The sequence below is a fragment of the Entelurus aequoreus genome, linkage group LG03 (genome assembly GCF_033978785.1).
Source record: "Entelurus aequoreus isolate RoL-2023_Sb linkage group LG03, RoL_Eaeq_v1.1, whole genome shotgun sequence".
NCBI classification, from domain to species: Eukaryota; Metazoa; Chordata; class Actinopteri; order Syngnathiformes; family Syngnathidae; genus Entelurus; species Entelurus aequoreus.
The window spans coordinates 57444497-57463280 of NC_084733.1; the positions used below are offsets into that span (position 1 = coordinate 57444497).

The 18784-nt window shown below is 38.4% G+C and overlaps 1 protein-coding gene across 4 annotated transcripts in view; it reads left to right on the plus strand.

Annotated features, from left to right (window-relative positions):
* The window catches only part of LOC133646666 (RAS guanyl-releasing protein 1-like), a 96458-nt gene that overhangs the window by 57147 nt on the left and 20527 nt on the right, over nt 1–18784 (plus strand). For all 4 annotated transcript variants that reach the window (XM_062042277.1, XM_062042278.1, XM_062042279.1 and 1 more), the window contains 3 exons: nt 11965–12081; nt 13945–14220; nt 14533–14613. In XM_062042277.1, coding sequence (XP_061898261.1) covers nt 11965–12081; nt 13945–14220; nt 14533–14613 — 474 coding nt within the window. The remainder of the gene's footprint in view (nt 1–11964; nt 12082–13944; nt 14221–14532; nt 14614–18784) is intronic.

Below are 18784 nucleotides of genomic sequence, written 5' to 3' on the forward strand. Positions count from 1 at the left end.
GGGCTCCTTCACTTAACTCAAAAGTAGTGAACTTATAAATAAATATTTTAACCTGCTACTCTCAAGTCACTAGTTACCTTTAAAATACAGTAAATTATAACATATAAATGACATCCATGTAAATGTATGTTTAAATTTACTGGGTTAGTAAATTCTTAGAAAAATATTACAAAGTTACATTTGGTGATTTTGATGGTATAACTCATTCAATTGACCATGAATACCTCATGTAAGTGGGTTCACTCACCAGTCACACACACACATACTCACAGGCTGGCTTATTACTACGGTAATAGTTACTGTTGCAGGCCTGAGCTTTGATTGAGAACAGTGAGACCCAAAGCTTTTGGTCACTTCACTATTGTTTGAGCCAAACAAAATATTTAAGTGGTACCTGGGTCATTTTTAGTTCAGTGTCAACTTCACCGGTTGTAAAGGTTAGCAGGAAGTGGGGTGAGGGAAAGGAAGGCCACACGTGTCAAGATTGCATCCCAAAATGGCGACTGGGTCACGTCCAAGCTGGTCCAACCTCTGAGACTCTTCGCGCACTGTGTCCGGCAGAATACTAATTAAAATGTTACTTCTTATGGTCTCTAATGTCTACACAATTTTAGAACCATATTTCCATCCGAAGTAGCCCTCGATAGTAGGCAGATTTAGCTCTACTTTATACACAAGAACACTCACTTAGCTAGTAAATGTTAAAGGTGCCATATGTAGTATTGTGGCCAGAAATGGTACTGCAATCACGGTCAGAATTCTGTAGTCCCCTCCCACTCTCCATGACTGAGGTTGCCAGATACGCAGCTGAATCCAAATCCTCTTCACATTAGCCTTTCCAAACTGACCCTGCCCTTGGTGTTTCTTTATTCTTTTTCTTTTTTTCTTTTCTTAGTTTCCTTTCCTAATAAAGTTGTTTTTATCCCCCCCCACACACACACATGTAAAGCGACTTTGGGTATTTAGAAAAGCGCTATATAAATCCCAGGTATTCATATTATTATTATTATTAAATCCTACTCCAAGGAACTTCAAATGGCAATCGAAGAGTCCTACGCTGTAGGTTTCTCTTGTGTTTGCTTCTTGCAAGATGGTTTACTAAGTAATTATGCCAAATTTTACAGAAGTCGATTAGCCAAATGTATTTTTAAAGTTACACAGCAATATTTTCGTCGGGAGTCGGGACAGATCGTTGGCATTACCCAGCTAAAATGTCTAGTTTGACCGCACGGACCACCATCAAAATAATTTTATATAATAATATATAAATATATATATATCGCATAGGCCTACTTTGATTGCAAGCCAAGGCCAACATTAAAATTACCGCCACATTTCGTTCAGCATAACCCCATGTTGCATCCAACCTAACGCACTGCATTTTCTTCCATGTATACACATCACCATCTTTCAGTGCAAAGTGCAATTTTATCAACCAACCCACGTAATGCAAAAACCACGTTATGCAAAAATCGTATAGCCTACTACCATGTCAATACACAAAGTAGAAAATCATTACATGTAATGCATTATATTGTGCCAAGCAAATACCAACCCATATGTGCCTTATGCACATACAGTACCAGAAACCGCAATTAGCCATGCTAATGTTGGAACACATTTCCTCAGCGTATCAGCATACTGAGAACGAAAAAGGCACTGACACTACCCATATCCACATAGGTTTTATTTGTCGAAAGTATATTTTGCCCTGTCAGTTGGATGACACATCGACATACAGGCCAACGGGCATATATTTCCCCCGTTAGATGTGTCATTGACCGGGCTAGCATGCTAAGCATTTGTTGCACGAACATACTAGCTTTGTTAGACAAGATCATAGACTGTATTGGACACTATAGTTTACATACGACATGTCCATGTCCATGTATTACGAGTAATAAAAAAACGTAAATGCCTTACTTACCTATCAAGGAGGGAACTGGCAAGTTTGGCGTCTTCTCCACCTTCAATCATCTCCATCTTTCAAAGGCATCCCCGATACAAATCCTCGTTTTGTTCCTGGCTTTGTCATGAATAAGTTGAGAATCGTAATGACGCCTTTAGATTTACTAAGGTCTGACATGTTTAGTAACTTTACCAGTGGCAGTAGCTGGACAAAGAGGGTGGTGCGTAACTGGCAACCTGGATGCAACCTAGACTACTGCAATGCACTTCATGCTGGCATTAGCCAAAAAGCTCTCTCCCGGTTGCAGGTAGTCCATAACGCTGCGGCACGACTTTTAACATGGGGGCACAACTTTTTAAACGCGAGCATATAACCCCAATTCTTGAGACTTTGCACTGGCTCCCTCTTCATTTTAGAATTGATTTTAAATTTTTTAATTTTGCTGTTAGGTTTTAAAGCTTTGCATGGACTGGCACCTCATTATATCTCGGACCTCATCCAAATTTACACTCCTGGGCGCGCTCTGAGGTCCGAGAGCCAGCTCCAGCTTGTGGTGCCCAAGACGAGACCTAAAACCAGGGGAGACAGGGCCTTCTCTGTGGTTTGGCCCTAAACTCTGGAACACTCTGCCCCCCCATGTTCGAACTGCTCCCACAGTGGAGTTTTTTAAGTCTCGTCTTAAGACCCACATTTATTCTCTGGCTGTTAACACTACGTGAGTTGTGTGGTCCTCTGCGTTTTTAAATTTTTATTTCTATTTATTGTTTTAATTGGTTTTACCCTTTAAAATAATTTTTAATCATATTAATTTTTATATTGGTTTTATATTGATTTTATATTTATTTATTTTGTTTTTATTCAGTCATTGGTGGAGTTAAGGATAGTATTTGAATCTTGTTTTTAATATTTTTGTGCAGTACTTTGGAAACATTTTGTTATTTTACATGTGCTATATAAATAAAGTGGATTGGATTGGATTGGATTGGATTGGAACACACTCACTGACTTTTTAACTGGTTAAACGGTGGAGGGCGGGGCATCGAAATGAAAACAATAACAAGATTTCGAGTCTATAAATCTTAATTTAGTTAGCACTTCCTGTCAATGAGAAAGGACGCAAAGAAAAAGGCTCCGCTTCTGCTACCGGAGTTTTTGTTAAGTCTGAAGATTTTGACCACTAATTTGCGATCACAGCCACAGGAGAGTCACCTGGCATCTTTGATCTGATTTTGGTCAGTTGAGAGGCATTGATACACTGAAATAAGACGAGTTGGAAGAGCCGTTAGCCTCAAGCCAACGGCGCCTTGCCGCAATTCAAAGCGGTTGCCTAGCAACCAAAAGCTACGGCAAGTTTACAGCTGTTTTAAAGTAATTCCGACGTCGCAGAGTGATATAAGTTGACAGGCTGACACCTCAAATTGATCTCTGAACTGCGCAAGGTACGAAATTGTTTAAAAAACAAGTTAAAAGTGTCGCAAGTCGCTAAAGAAGCAACAGCCGTTAAGACATAAGAGGCACTGACGTCAGCGACTTCCGCGATGCCAAAAGCTAAAGGAAAGATTGACATCCCGAAATGTTCGGTGTCAGCTGACACAGAACACAAATGGGAACAAGATTTGAGGCTGGACACAGGACATGATGGGAATCAAGAAGGGATACTACAAAAACTAGTCCATGAATTTAAAGAAGAAATGAAAGAAGAATGGAAAGAAATGATGGATGGAAAGAAGATATGAAAGAAGAAATGAAATAAATAAAAAAAGATCTGAGAAAAGTAACAACAGAACACAAACAAGATGTGAAAAGTCTGCAGCAAAATATAGAAAGTCTGCAAACTCAGAACACCTCCAGAAAAAATGAAGCCATTGCAATGTGCCAACAAATGAAGACCCTTCAAGAAGACAACTACACGCTGTGGAATATCATAGATGAAATGGATCAGGATAAACGAATGAATGATATCATCGTGACAGGGCACCGAATTAAACCAAGATCCTATGTGAAAGCTGTGAATAATGAAGGTGAACCAGATGAAATGGATATTGTCTCAGCAGAACAGCAAGTGGTCAGCTTTCTGCAATCAAAGGAAATTGAAATTGACATTAATACCATCGAAACATGCATCCCACTGAACGGAAGAAACAACAACGCCACTCCAGTCGTGCTTGTGAAACTCGTAAACAGAAAATCTAAAATGGCATTGCTGAGACAGGGAAAGAAGCTGAAGGGAACAAATGTGCACATTAATGAGCATCTCACAAAACGTAATGCTGGATTCGCCAAGAAAGCACGCAACTTGAGAAAGCAGGGAAAAATCGAGGGAACTTGGAGCGCCAACTGTAAAATCTACATCAAGCTAAATGGAGGTCCAGAAGCAAGAGTATTTGTCCATGACATCAAGGACCTGGACAATTTTTAAAGTTTACACAGCTTTCACAACAACGATGATAATGGACTCTGACAGAAAACAAGCACCTAAATTCAGCATCGACACTACTATGTTCCAAGGGACGACTAAACAAGAAGACCTAGATTCAGGATTGCATCCACCTACACTTATAGAGATTATTGAAACAACATCAAAGATTGTTGAACAAGAAAACATGGAACTAAAACACTTCTGCAACAATGATCACAATAACCAGGATTTGGAAAATGATATAGATCCAGATACAAATTTTTTCTCCCACATCAGTAATAATTGTTTATATTATACAGATGAGAAATATAAAAGCAAAATTAAATGTAACAACAAATTGTCAATTATACATTTTAATAGCAGAAGCTTGTATGCAAACTACAACAACATTAAGAACTTTTTTTGAACACATCAACGAACCCTTCAAAGTGATCGCTGTCACAGAAACATGGATTGATGATAAAAAAGGAATAGATTTTGATCTGGAAGGATATGAACTAAACTACATCAACAGAACCAACAAAAATGGAGGAGTAGTAGCTCTCTATGTGATGAAGAACCTGAACTACAAAGTGGTAAAAAACATAATTTGCTATAGATAATATCTTAGAATGTATAACCATTGAAATATGTCAGGAAAAAAGCAAAAACAATGTCATCAGTTGTATATATAGATCACCTAAATTAAGTATAGAAACATTTGAAGAATGGATCAAGGCAACTTACATGGACAATGGTCAAAAAATAATTGTCTTATGCGGTGACTTTAATATTGACTTATTAAACCCTAACAAGCAAAAGTCTATTGATGAATTCATTGATACAATGTACAGCATCAGTTTATATCCTAAAATCACAAAGCCAAGCAGAATCACAGGACACTGTGCCACACTTATTGATAATATTTTTACCAATGATTTTGATAATAACACTACAAGTACCGTAATTTCCGGACTATAAGCCGCTACTTTTTCCCCTCGTTCTGGTCCCTGCGGCTTATACAAGGGTGCGGCTTATTTACGGCCTGTTCTTCTCTGACACCGACGAAGAGGATTTCGGTGGTTTTAGTACGCAGGAGGAAGACGATGACACAATGATTAAAGACTGACTTTTGTTAGGCTGGTTATTTTGATAACGTACAGGCGAGCACTTTGTATTACTTTGCACCGTTGTATTATTTGTACTCTGCATGAATGCTGTTCGCCATGTCAAAGATGTGAAAGTTTGATTGAATGATTGAAAGATTTATTGTTAATAAATGGGACGCTTTGCGTTCCCAAACAGTCATCTCTGTCCCGACAATCCCCTCCGTGGTAGCAGGAACCCCTATATACTACGGTAATTACACATCAAAACCCTGCGGCTTATAGTCGGGTGCGGCTTATATATGGAGCAATCTGTATTTTCCCCTAAATTTAGCTGGTGCGGCTTATAGTCAGGTGCGGCTTATAGTCCGGAAATTACGGTAGTCTACTTATAACCGACGTTTGTGATCATCTGCCAGTTTTTACAATATATGATGGAAACTACAAGAAGAACATGGAAGACAAAAGGACATTTCGAAGACTGTGCAGAGTGAAGAGTGAAGTGAAGTGAAGTGAATTACATTTATATAGCGCTTTTTCTCAAGTGACTCAAAGCGCTTTACATAGTGAAACCCAATATCTAAGTTACATTCAAACCAGTGTGGGTGGCACTGGGAGCAGGTGGGTAAAGTGTCTTGCCCAAGGACACAACGGCAGTGACTAGGATGGCGGAAGCGGGGATCGAACCTGCAACCCTCAAGTTGCTGGCACGGCCGCTCTACCAACCGAGCTATACCGCCCCAAGAGGATGATTGCTTTCAAAATTGAGCTACAAAAGCAAGATTGGGACAATGTGTACAATGAAAAAGAGGTTGATGAAGCATATGAACATTTCGATAGGTTGATTGGCAACACTAAATTGGCCCTAGTGTGTGAGTGTGAATGTTGTCTGTCTATCTGTGTTGGCCCTGCGATGAGGTGGCGACTTGTCCAGGGTGTACCCCGCCTTCCGCCCGATTGTAGCTGAGATAGGCTCCAGCGCCCCCCGCAACCCCAAAGGGAATAAGCGGTACAAAATGGATGGATGGAAGTTCATAATACTTTATGACAAACATTGTCCATGGAAACAACTCAGTAGTAAGCAGAGAAAGAATAATCAACCATGGATGACAAAAGGATTAAACAATGCTTGTAAGAAGAAGAATACACTATATAGAAAATCCATAGCACAAAGAACTACAGAGGCAGAAATTAAGTACAAAACGTATAAAAAAAAGTTAACAAACATACTACGATCATATAGAAAAGAATATTACAGTGAATTATTGGACAGGAACAAAAATAATATGAGAGCAACATGGGGGATCCTCAATAGCATTATTAAACATGGCACTAAGAGGGATTACCCCTAATACTTCTTAGAAGGAAATAAAAAGAATGACAACATACAGGAAGTAGTTGAAAGCTTCATTAATTACTTTGTAAACATTGGACCAAAATTGGAAGAAAGGATTCCAGACCCAGTTTTAATTGAGGACTATAATGATTCCATAGAGCGAAATCCCAACTCCATGTTCCTCAGTAATGTGACACAGGAGGAAATAGTTACAATTGTGAAAAAATGTAAATCTAAGACTTCAACTGATTGTAACGGAATTGATATGGAAACGATAAAAAAGGTTATAGAAGATATCTCAGGACCATTAATGTATATTAGTAACCTATCATTTAAAACAGGTACATTTCCAAACAAAATGAAAATAGCTAAAGTTGCACCAATTTATAAGACTGGAGACAAACACCAAATTACAAATTATAGACCTGTTTCCCTACTTCCATATTTGTCTAAAATCATTGAAAAACTGTTCAATAACAGATTAGAGAGTTTCACAAACAAAAATAAAATACTCGAAGAGAACCAGTATGGATACAGAGCTAATGTTTCAACTTCAATGGCTTTAATTGAAATTACAGAAGAAATTACCAATGCAATGGATAGTAAAAAATGTGCGGCAGCAGTGTTTATGGATCTAACTAAAGCATTTGACACAATTAATCACAATATTTTAATCAAAAAACTAGAACGATACGGCATCAGATGGTTAGTCTTAAACTGGATAAGAAGTTATCTAACAAACAGGAAACAATATGTGAATCCAGGCGAACACACATCTACAACGCTAAATATATCCTGTGGTGTACCTCAGGGATCAATACTAGGACATAAATTATTCAATCTCTATATAAAGGACATTTGTAAAGGTACAAAAGATTTAAAGTTATTATTATTTGAGGATGATACAACAGCGTTTTGTTCAGGAGAGAACCACAGAAGATAATTCAAATAATAAAAAATTGAAATTAACAAATTAAAAAGATGGTTTGACAAAAACAGACTATCGTTGAATCTCAGTAAAACTAAAATAATGCTATTTGGTAACAGTAGAAGAGAAAGTCAAACACATATACAAATAGACGGAATAAAAATTAAAAGAGTAAATGAAACCAAATTTCTAGGTATAATGATTGATGAGAAATTGAACTGGAAATCTCATGTAAAAAATATACAACATAAAGTAGCAAGAAACACATCAATAATGAATAAAGCAAAACATGTTCTAGACCAAAAATCACTTCATATCCTCTACTGCTCGCTAGTGTTACCATACCTGAGCTACTGTGTAGAAATATGGGGAAATAACTACAAAAGTACACTTCATTCATTAACGGTGTTACAAAAAAGATCAGTTAGAATAATACATAATGTTGGATATAGAGAACATACAAATCCTTTATTTTTTTAATCAAAAATACTGAAATTCCACAACATAGTGAATTTGCAAACCGCTAAAATTATACATAAAGCAAACTATAACCTGCTACCCATGAATATACAACAATTCTTCTCAAAAAAAGAGGAGAAATATAATCTCAGAGAAAAATGTAATTTAAAACATTTGTATGCACTTACAACTCTTAAGACCTTCAGTATATCAGTATGTGGAATTAAATTATGGAATGGATTAAGCAAAGCAATCAAACAATGTACTAATATGATACACTTCAAGAAACTCTTCAAACTTAAAGTGTTTACAAAGTACAAAGAAGAAGAACCATGATAAACATTCTGGATGTATTCCATCCATCCATTCTTTCATTCTCAAAATAATTGTTCTTATCTCATTATATGTAATATGACTTACTTCACCAATTAATTATTTATTTACTTATTTTTATTGTGATTAATTATGGAGTATATTGTGAATAAATTGAGAACAGGAAGTGAACAAAAGTTTTAGCAACTGTTATGTAAAAGAAAAGGGGTATAATTAAATAAGCTCTGCTTCTTCCTACTCCTTTTCGAACATGTTGAAAAGAGAAACTGGAAATTGTGATGTATCATGTGCTTGCATGTTCGAAATAAACTCAAACTCAAACTCAATTTTGAAATGAGCATATCCCGGCTGAAATACCGTTATCAGTTATAGAGGTATTCGAAAATAACATTATTTAAAAATGCCTTTTGACATATCAGGGCCATTTAATGACTTGACATTAAATTAACATATGGCACTTTTAAGACACATGAGCTGAAAAGTTTTTACCTCACGGTAAACACTTGTTGCAGGACGATCTTTCGTTGTGGAAAAGGGTCCATCTGCACTCTAAGGAGTTCATAACTGACTAAAGATTTAACTGCCCAAAACCTTGTCTAGACAGGACAAACCGTAACACACGTTGTTCTTTTTTCCCTTGTACTTGTTCCTTTTGCAGTCAAGCTACATTCTACCTTCAATACTGCTTTCGGTTACACAGAGCATACAATAATACAAAGCTAAGTGACGTAAACACATGGCACTTCCTGTTTACCCTTCAAATTAAAAATAGATAAATATATCGGCTGTATTTTACAAATATTTATATCCAGGTACTTTTAAACGTTTTTAACACATCAATACATAAATTAAATAGGATTTTAGCGATTAATAACATATGAAACTAATTTATGCTTTTTAACTATTTTGAAACTATACTTAGTATTTGTATTCGTATTAGTGTATTTATAGTTCACCCTGGTCATATACAGTAATCCAAAAGCTTTCCAACAATGTTTTCTGAACATATCCACTTCTTTGCAACCCTTGTTGTCATGTAAACCCCGAGTCAAAAAAGTAGGACACTACTGGCAAGTCCAATCAGTTGCAGCCTGAGCTGTGATGCAAAGTCAAGCACTGGATCACACCATTTAAGGCCTACTGAAATGAATTTTTTTAATTTAAACGGGGATAGCAGATCTATTCTATGTGTCATACTTGATCATTTCGCGATATTGCCATATTTTTGCTGAAAGGATTTAGTATAGAACAACGACGATAAAGATCGCAACTTTTGGTATCTGATAAAAAAAGGCTTGCCCCTACCGGAAGTAGCGTGACGTAGTCAATTGAACATATACGCAAAATTCCCTATTGTTTACAATGATGGCCGCATGAAGTGAGAGAGATTCGGACCGAGAAAGCGGCAATTTCCCCATTAATTTGAGCGAGGATGAAATATTTGTGGATGAGTAAAGTGCAAGTGAAGGACTAGTGGGGAGTTGAAGCTATTCAGATAGGGAAGATGCTGTGAGAGCCGGGGGTGACCTGATATTCAGCTGGGAATGACTACAACAGTAAATAAACACAAGACATATATATACTCTATTAGCCACAACACAACCAGGCTTATATTTAATATGCCACAAATTAATCCTGCATAAAAACACATGCGTGTTTGTTACGCTAGCTCCTTGCTCCTCTGCTAGCTCCTAGCTCCATAGAACCCGCCAATACAATTCAAACACCTGATCAACACACACAATCACTCAGCCCAAAAGACCGTTCACCTAACCCAAGGCTCATAAAGCTTATATATTTTTAAAAAGTTACGTACGTGACGCGCACATACGGTCAAGCTATCAAATGTTTAGCAGCCAAGGCTGCATACTCACGGTACCTGATATTCAGCTGGGAATGACTACAACAGTAAATAAACACAAGACATATATATACTCTATTAGCCACAACACAACCAGGCTTATATTTAATATGCCACAAATTAATCCTGCATAAAAACACCTGCGTGTTTGTTACGCTAGCTCCTAGCTCCTCTGCTAGCTCCTAGCTCCATAGAACACGCCAATACAATTCAAACACCTGATCAACACACACAATCACTCAGCCCAAAAGACCGTTCACCTAACCCAAGGTTCATAAAGCTTATATATTTTTAAAAAGTTACGTATGTGATGCGCACATACGGTCAAGCTATCAAATGTTTAGCAGCCAAGGCTGCATACTCACGGTACCTGATATTCAGCTGGGAATGACTACAACAGTAAATAAACACAAGACATATATATACTCTATTAGCCACAACACAACCAGGCTTATATTTAATATGCCACAAATTAATCCTGCATAAAAACACCTGCGTGTTTGTTATGCTAGCTCCTAGCTCCTATGCTAGCTCCTAGTTCCATAGAACACGCCAATACAATTCAAACACCTGATCAACACACACAATCACTCAGCCCAAAAGACCGTTCACCTAACCCAAGGTTCATAAAGCTTATATATTTAAAAAAAAGTTACGTACATACGCAAAAAAAAGTTGCGCACATACGGTCAAGCGATCAAATGTTTAGAAGCCAAAGCTGCATACTCACAGTAACACGTCTGCGTCTTTGTCATCCAAATCAAAGTAATCCTGGTAAGAGTCTGTGTTGTCCCAGTTCTCTACAGGCGTCTGTGTATCGAAGTCAAAAGTCCTCCTGGTTAGAGTCTCTGTTATCCGAGTTCTTCCATCTTGACTGCATCTTTCGGGAATGTAAACAAAGAAGCGCCGGCTGTGTACTGTTGTTGCTGACTACGTTCGAAAAATACGTCTATTTCGCACCGACAACTTTCTTCTTTGCTTGCTCAGCTTCCTTCTCCATAATGCAATGAACATGATTGCAACAGATTCACGAACACAGATGTCCAGAATACTGTGGAATTATGAAATGAAAACAGAGCTTTTTCGTATTGGCTTCAATGTGGAAGGCATACCCGTGTTCGCCGGGCTACGTCACGCGCATACGTCATCCTCAGAGGCGTTTCGAACCGGAAGTTTAGCGGCAAATTTAAAATGTCACTTTATAAGTTAACCCGGCCGTATTGGCATGTGTTATAATGTTAAGATTTCATCATTGATATATAAACTATCAGACTGCGTGGTCGGTAGTAGTGGGTTTCAGTAGGCCTTTAAAGCACCAGTCTGCTGGCTGTTGATGCTGCTGCAAGCAAGAAGCCGGGGGGGGGGGGGGGGGGGGGGGGGGATGTGGAGACACATTTCACACCGCAATTCTCCAGTGACAGCAGGAATTAGTGAGCTGAGAAAAGATGGAACAGCAAAAAAAGAAAGCGAGAAAAGCAACAGCAATTGTGGTTTATGTAACTGCATAGTTTTATGGATTATATAAAATGGGAAAACTACTGTATAACCGCGATAATAAACTATTGTTCATCTAATACATCTCTGACAGAGCATTATTTTGTTTGCAAAGGATCTCATTATATTGTGCCCACCAGGTTTTACACCTCATGCACAACTACAACACGCTAATGGCAGTGGTTGGAGGGCTTTGTCACAGCTCCATATCAAGACTGAAGGACACCACCTCCCATGTACCCAATGAAGTCATCAAGGTAAACAATGTGCATTTTGTAGCAATCAATATTAGTTGTGGTATGCATTGTTGATTTAATGTATACATTAAGAAACATTACATGTTTAAGTTTGAACATTTCAACATGTCTGAAAAGGAGTTAAAAGAAGTATTGAATTATTCCTCTTTTTCTATACTTTTACTGATATACCATATTTTCCGAACAATAAGGCGCACCTAAAATATTTGACAGTGCGCCTAATGTACGGAATAATTCTGGTTTTGCTTACCGACTTCAAAGTTATTTTATTTGGTACATGGTATAATGATAAGTGTCACCAGTGGATGGCAGTCAAACATAAGAGATACACATAGACTGCAATATGATGGCAGTCACACATAAGAGTATGTGTAGACTGCAATATTACTCAAGTAAAGAACACCAACATTGTATATGCTCCATTGAAATTATAGAACATTACACACGGCGCTCAAAAATCTATCAAAATGTTTTAGTACGACTTTGATAAGCTATGAAGCCGCACCTCTTGATGGATTGTACTGTGCTTCCACATACGAGTATTATTATGGTGTGTGTATAAGGTAAGACATATTATCTGGCTTTTTGTTTCGCAATACTATGCAAAATCAACTTTTCTTACCTTCTGGTACCTGCTTATCTGTATTTGGGATCTGCATTAGTCCTGAAAAACTGTGCCTTAGTCTATAAGCTTCTTATTTTTCTCTACCTTCTTGTTATAGGACATTCATCCTCCACTGTTGCGATTTCTAATGAAAGTAGTGTAAAGTTCTTATTTGTACTGTGTCTGCCATGAAAGCGCTAAAACATTCCATAGTGTAGTGTAGTGAGTTTACATTATTCACCCAAGGAACTTTAGTTAATAGAGAGTTCCGGTCGGAGGGTTTTTCACAGGACACATTTCTGGCGTTGTTGCACTAGTGAGCCACAGATGAGGAGACGCTGCTCCGTTATTGATTAAGTAAAGTCGGAATGTCATTAAAACAGTTAGCTCCATCTTTTGACACTTCTTCCACTCCCGTCCTTGCACGCTACACCGGTACAACAAAGATGACGGGGAGAAGACGCTGTCGAAGGTGAGCCACGTAAATAAGACCGCCCACAAAACGGCGCATCCTGAAGCTACTGTCAGAAAGCGGCTTGAAGATGGTCTGTAAAACATCATCTATGCAACATTTTGACCAAAGAACCACCTTTACATGTTATGTAGACCACAAGGAAGTGTTTTCAATTTAGAAAACAATTATAATAATATGACTCCTTTAATGCACCCAATAATCCGGTGCGCCTTATACATGAAAAAAGATCGAAAATAGACCATTCATCGGCAGTGCGCCTTATAGTCCGGTGCGCCCTATAGTCTGTAAAATACGGTAGTTAATTCGCACCAAATGTTAAACATGTTGACACTTACAATATTTCATTTTAATTTAAAATGTGTTTAATCACTGTTCTTAGGTGTTACCATTTGTTTGGATAGGAAATAATGTACAACGTGTAGGAATGAATGAATAATGTGTTTATAGAGTAATGAAATAGGGAAAGGTGTTGGAAAAAAATAAGATACTAATAAATAAATATTGATAAAAATCAAAAAACAAAGAAATTAAAGTTACAATAAAGGACATACCTTAAGCAATAACTTATCGGTAATGATCAAAGGATTAAATATATTGCTTGATATTGTTGAACGTTATTGTCGTGTTGTTATAATCAATTGTTGATGACTTCAAGCTCCGTCAAGTCTTTGTGTGTTGTGTCCTTGATTTCCTTGCAGTGGAGATGATGTCATCTTTAATATTTGTCCAATGTCAAACTAATATGTGTTTAAGGGAAGTAAATCATCTCCCACTTTCTCCTCAGGTGTTAAATGAAATTACAGACCTGCTGTCCTCCTGTCGAAACTTTGATAACTACAGACAAGCATTCAACAGGTGTGCAGGTTTTAAAATCCCCATCCTTGGGGTTCACCTCAAAGACCTAATTTCAGTCAACGAGGCAATGCCGGACTATGTGGAGGACAATAAAGTCAACATCCAGAAGCTCCAGGCGCTCTACAGCCACATTAACGAGCTGATCCAGCTCCAGCAGATCCCCCCTAAGCTGGACGCCAACAAAGACCTCGTCCATCTGCTGACGGTAGTGCCCACCCACCACTTGAACACTCTCGCTTGAGTTTTAGCATCTTGTACTTCAGACATGCAGATGAGTGTGTTAGAACATGTGGATTGTCTGCATGTGTGTGGGTGTGATGAGAGTCTCAGATCTATGAGTGTGTGTGGGTGACAAAATTGGTGTGAATGAGAGGGAATTCAAAATGCTGTGAGCCGTACTTGTGTGTCATCAATGAACGACTGAATAAGCGCTTGAAAATATGCTCTTCTTACCATGTGACCTGATTTCTGCCTCATCTAAAAAATGTGTCTCTGACGTCCGTCTCTGTCCATGCAGCTGTCCTTGGACCTTTACTACACCGAGGATGAAATCTATGAACTCTCCTATGCTCGGGAGCCCAGACACTGTAAAACCACTGTGAGTAATGGATGCACTTATTAAGGGTGCTGTTTGCAACTTCCTCACAGTAACATTTTTCAAATAAAAAACTATAACAAAAACACCACCGGCTATCTTATAATAAATGATTGGTGTTTACGGCGGTCACTCACCAAGTCTCGTCAACACATATGCGCAGGGAGCGCGTGCACACATACAAAAACAGTCTAAGAGAAGCAACGAACAATTTGCAGTCATGTTGTTCTTATGATATAATATACTTTCAATGATAGCTAACGCTAACTATCCAAATTGCTCTTATTAGATAAAAAAAACCTCAAGCTAATGTGCGTACATGTACGTACGCGATGACGTAAAACGTATTTACATATGAGAAGCCGTGAGAGAGCGGGATTTACTGTGTAAAATACATTGGAAAGTTTGCGCCCTCGATGCATCTGTGTAAATGTTGGAAACAGCCCCTTTAATTATTGCTCATAAGCACACATTTATGGTCACAGCATATAACATACATCATCCACACGATTCAAGAACTGTATCAGGGATTCTACCTCAAACAAATATTATACATTGACACCACAAGGGCAATATATAAATTGGAATGTTTGTATTAGATATATCTCTACATTTGCGTTTTAATCAGAAAGCATGAGAGAATCAAGTTTGTTCAGTGGAACACGTAGTTGTCTATTTTTATAGGCAGATTTCTTTTTTGAGTCTCCCTATAATGAGATTGTATACAGTATATGAGTACATAATGATATATGAAACACATTTACAAATGTATTTACATGATCTGAGAGAAAGACTAGGGCGAAGCTACAACTTTTAGCAAGTTAGCTTAGCTCACCATTAAAAAAAAAAACAATCGGCTAATAAATAAACACTTTAAAAGCTTTACACATGCCCTTTATGTGAAATAAATGAAATATAAAAGACATTTAAAGTGCATCTGGAAATGTATTATTATAGTAGTAGATATACATTTTGAGGCAGATGTTGAACGGCTAGCTAAAAAAATATATGTATATGTTATTATATGATAGTGATTTTGATGATAATCATTTATTATTGATAGTATTATATTCCAATATAAAAGTAATATTTATTAGATATACATAGGGATGATGTTTGATAAGAAATTATCGAGTTCGAGCCTATTATCGAATCCTCTTATCGAACCGATTCCTTATCGATTCTCTTATCGAGTCCAGATAGGTTGTTGTATATAGAAAAAAACACACAATATTTGGTTTAACAAAAGCTCACTTTTATTATATAAGAAAAAAATAAAATCTAATAAATCAATAAATATTGACTGTTACCCCCCTAAAAAAATAAAATATAAAAAATAAATATTGACTGTTGTTACCCAAAGTATATTAAGTGGGATTTTTCAGAAAAACAAATATATACAGTAACACAAAAACAACCTGTCTCTGTGATCACTATATGTGTATAAATAATACTATAGTGTTAAATAAAATCAGTCCCTTGGGCACAAAACTGAAAATAATACAGCTCTCCAAAAAGTGCACTTCTGCTGCTATTTGACATAACTGTTTGTTATGATGCTTTGACATTTTTGCACTTTATTTCTTTATTGAAAGAAAATTCTATGAAGAGAAAAGTTGTTTGCAAATGTGGTTACAATGCTAAAAAATGAAAAGTTAAAGCTAAAAAAAGAAATACACTTTATTGAGTTAAAATCTTTCTTTATAGGGGGAAAGATGTGATGTTATGAGGAGTCGGCAACCCGCGGCTCCGGAGCCGCATGCGGCTCTTTGACCACTCTGATGCGGCTCAGCTGCATACTTACCGACCCCCCCCCCCCCCCCCCCCCCCCCGATTTTTCCAGGACACTTATGGATCTCAGTGCCTCTCCTAGATAACTCCCAGGGCAAATATAATCCTATTTTCACTCTAAATACTAAATTAAGGGCGTGCCCTAATTGCACTGCAGTAATTGTCCTCTATAGCATTTACAAACAGCGTGCCAGCCCGGCCACATGTTGTATGTAGCTTTTACTTGCACACGTAGGAGACAGCAAAGCATACCTAGTCATCAGCCACACAGTTTACACTGACGGTAGCCGTACCGTATAAAACAACTTTAACACTGTTACGTTACAAATATGCGCCACACTGTGAACCCACACCAAAAAAGAATGAAAAACACATTTCTGGAGGACATCCCACTGTAACACAACATAAACACAACACAACCAATACCCATAATCCCATGCAGCCCTAACTCTTCCGGTCTAGATTATACACCCCCGCTACCACAAAACCCCCCCACACATCAACCCCCCCCCCCCCCCCTCTGTGCGTCGGTTGAGCGGAAGAGTTAGTGCTGCATGGGATTCTGTGTATTTGTTGTGTTGTGTTTATGTTGTGTTACAGTGCAGATGTTCTCCAGAAATGTGTTTGTCATTCTTTTTTGGTGTGGGTTCAAAGTGTGGCGCATATTTGTAACGTAACAGTGTTAAAGTTGTTTTATACAGTACGGCTACCGTCAGTGTAAGCCAGACCTGGGCATTCTGCGGCCCGCGGGCCGCATCCGGCCCTTTGTACGTCCCTGTCCGGCCCGCGTGAGGCCAATTATAAATTACAAAATACATTTAAAAAAGTATCTATTTCGAGTGTGCAATACAACGGTGCTGCTTTTGTTTTGAAAAGCGTTATTTGTATTACTTCCGTGTGGACGTATGCTCGTGCGCGCAGCGGCAATCACAAATACAAAATAAATTTTAAAAAACATCTTTGTCGTGCGTGCAATACAACTGTGCTGCTTTTATTTTGAAAAGTGTTATATGTGCGTATGTCCTGTGAGGGAAGGCGCACAGCGACATGCCCGGTTATCCCCGAGACGCTAAAAAGAGAAAAGTTGATGACGAATGGCGTGTTTTAAAAAAGACATGGACTGCCAAGTAAAGGTAAAGCCGTGTGCTTAATTTGTGGTACACACGTTGCTGTGTTTAAAGAATATAGTGTAACGACCTGCTAAAGTAGATGTTGTCTTCTTGAGTTACTTAAATGAGAAGTGAGGAGACGTGCGTGTGGAAGGAACGAGATATGTTGAGCTGTGTTAGTATAGCTTGCTTAATAAAAGTTTAAAAATTGCGTCAGACTTGGTGTGCACTTCTTCTGGACGCTACAATTGATGTCAGAAGTAAAACTTTGCGCATACTGCACTGTTTGTGTGCTACGTCATCGGGAGGTACGTGCCACGTGAGGAGCTCGCTGCAAAGAGAGAGAGAGAGACAGAGAGAGACTGAGAGAAAGAGAGAGAGAGGCAGCGTTTACAGGTGCAGCCACGCTGCTTGCCACGGGGGGAATTCCGCCCTCAATAAAGACTCCCAGGTTTGATGGCAAGGCGAACTGGGAGGCATTTCATCCCACTTGTGACATCAATTGTAGCGTCCAGAAGAAGTGCACACCAAGTCTGATGCTCTTTTTAAACTTTTATTGAGCATGCTATACTAACACAGCTCAACTTATCTCGTTCTTTCCAAAAGGAAAACCAATCCTCACTCCTCATTTCCGCAACAGCAACGCTTCCTCCTTCTTCGCCAATCACCTTACAGGCGTGCTACGTTCACAACAAAGAGGATGCAGCATGAAGTGACAGAAATTGAAATTTTTGTATTGTAATATACATCAGGAAGTGTTGTGTAAGAAAGTGTTAAAAATAAAACCATCAAAAGCCATCTGCTTTTGTATAAAGATAAGTTAGGTTAAATGAAAATATTATTATTATCTATCTTACGGTATATCAAAAATAATTTGTGCAAAATGTAATTGAAATATTGTCGGTGCGGCCCTCCAGTAGTGCTCGGGTTGCTCATGCGGCCCCCGGTAAAAATTAATTGCCCACCCCTGGTGTAAGCTGTGTGGCTGCTGAGTTAGTACGCCTTGCTGTCACTAACGTGAGCAAGCCGAAGCTGCATTCTACATGTGGCCGAGCAGGTACACTGTTTGGGCAGGCTGTAGAGGGCACCAAAAGCAGTGCCATCTCTCCCTGATATTCGGGAGTCTCCCGGAAATAATGAGAGGGTTGGCAAGTATGACGCTATCAAGCGCCATTGATTTAAATCTCGCGGGCCGCACTGACATCACATTTCCATATTAAAGTGCGTGCCGGTGCGTGTGTCTGAGACCCCTGGTTAACATAGCACAAAGCAAT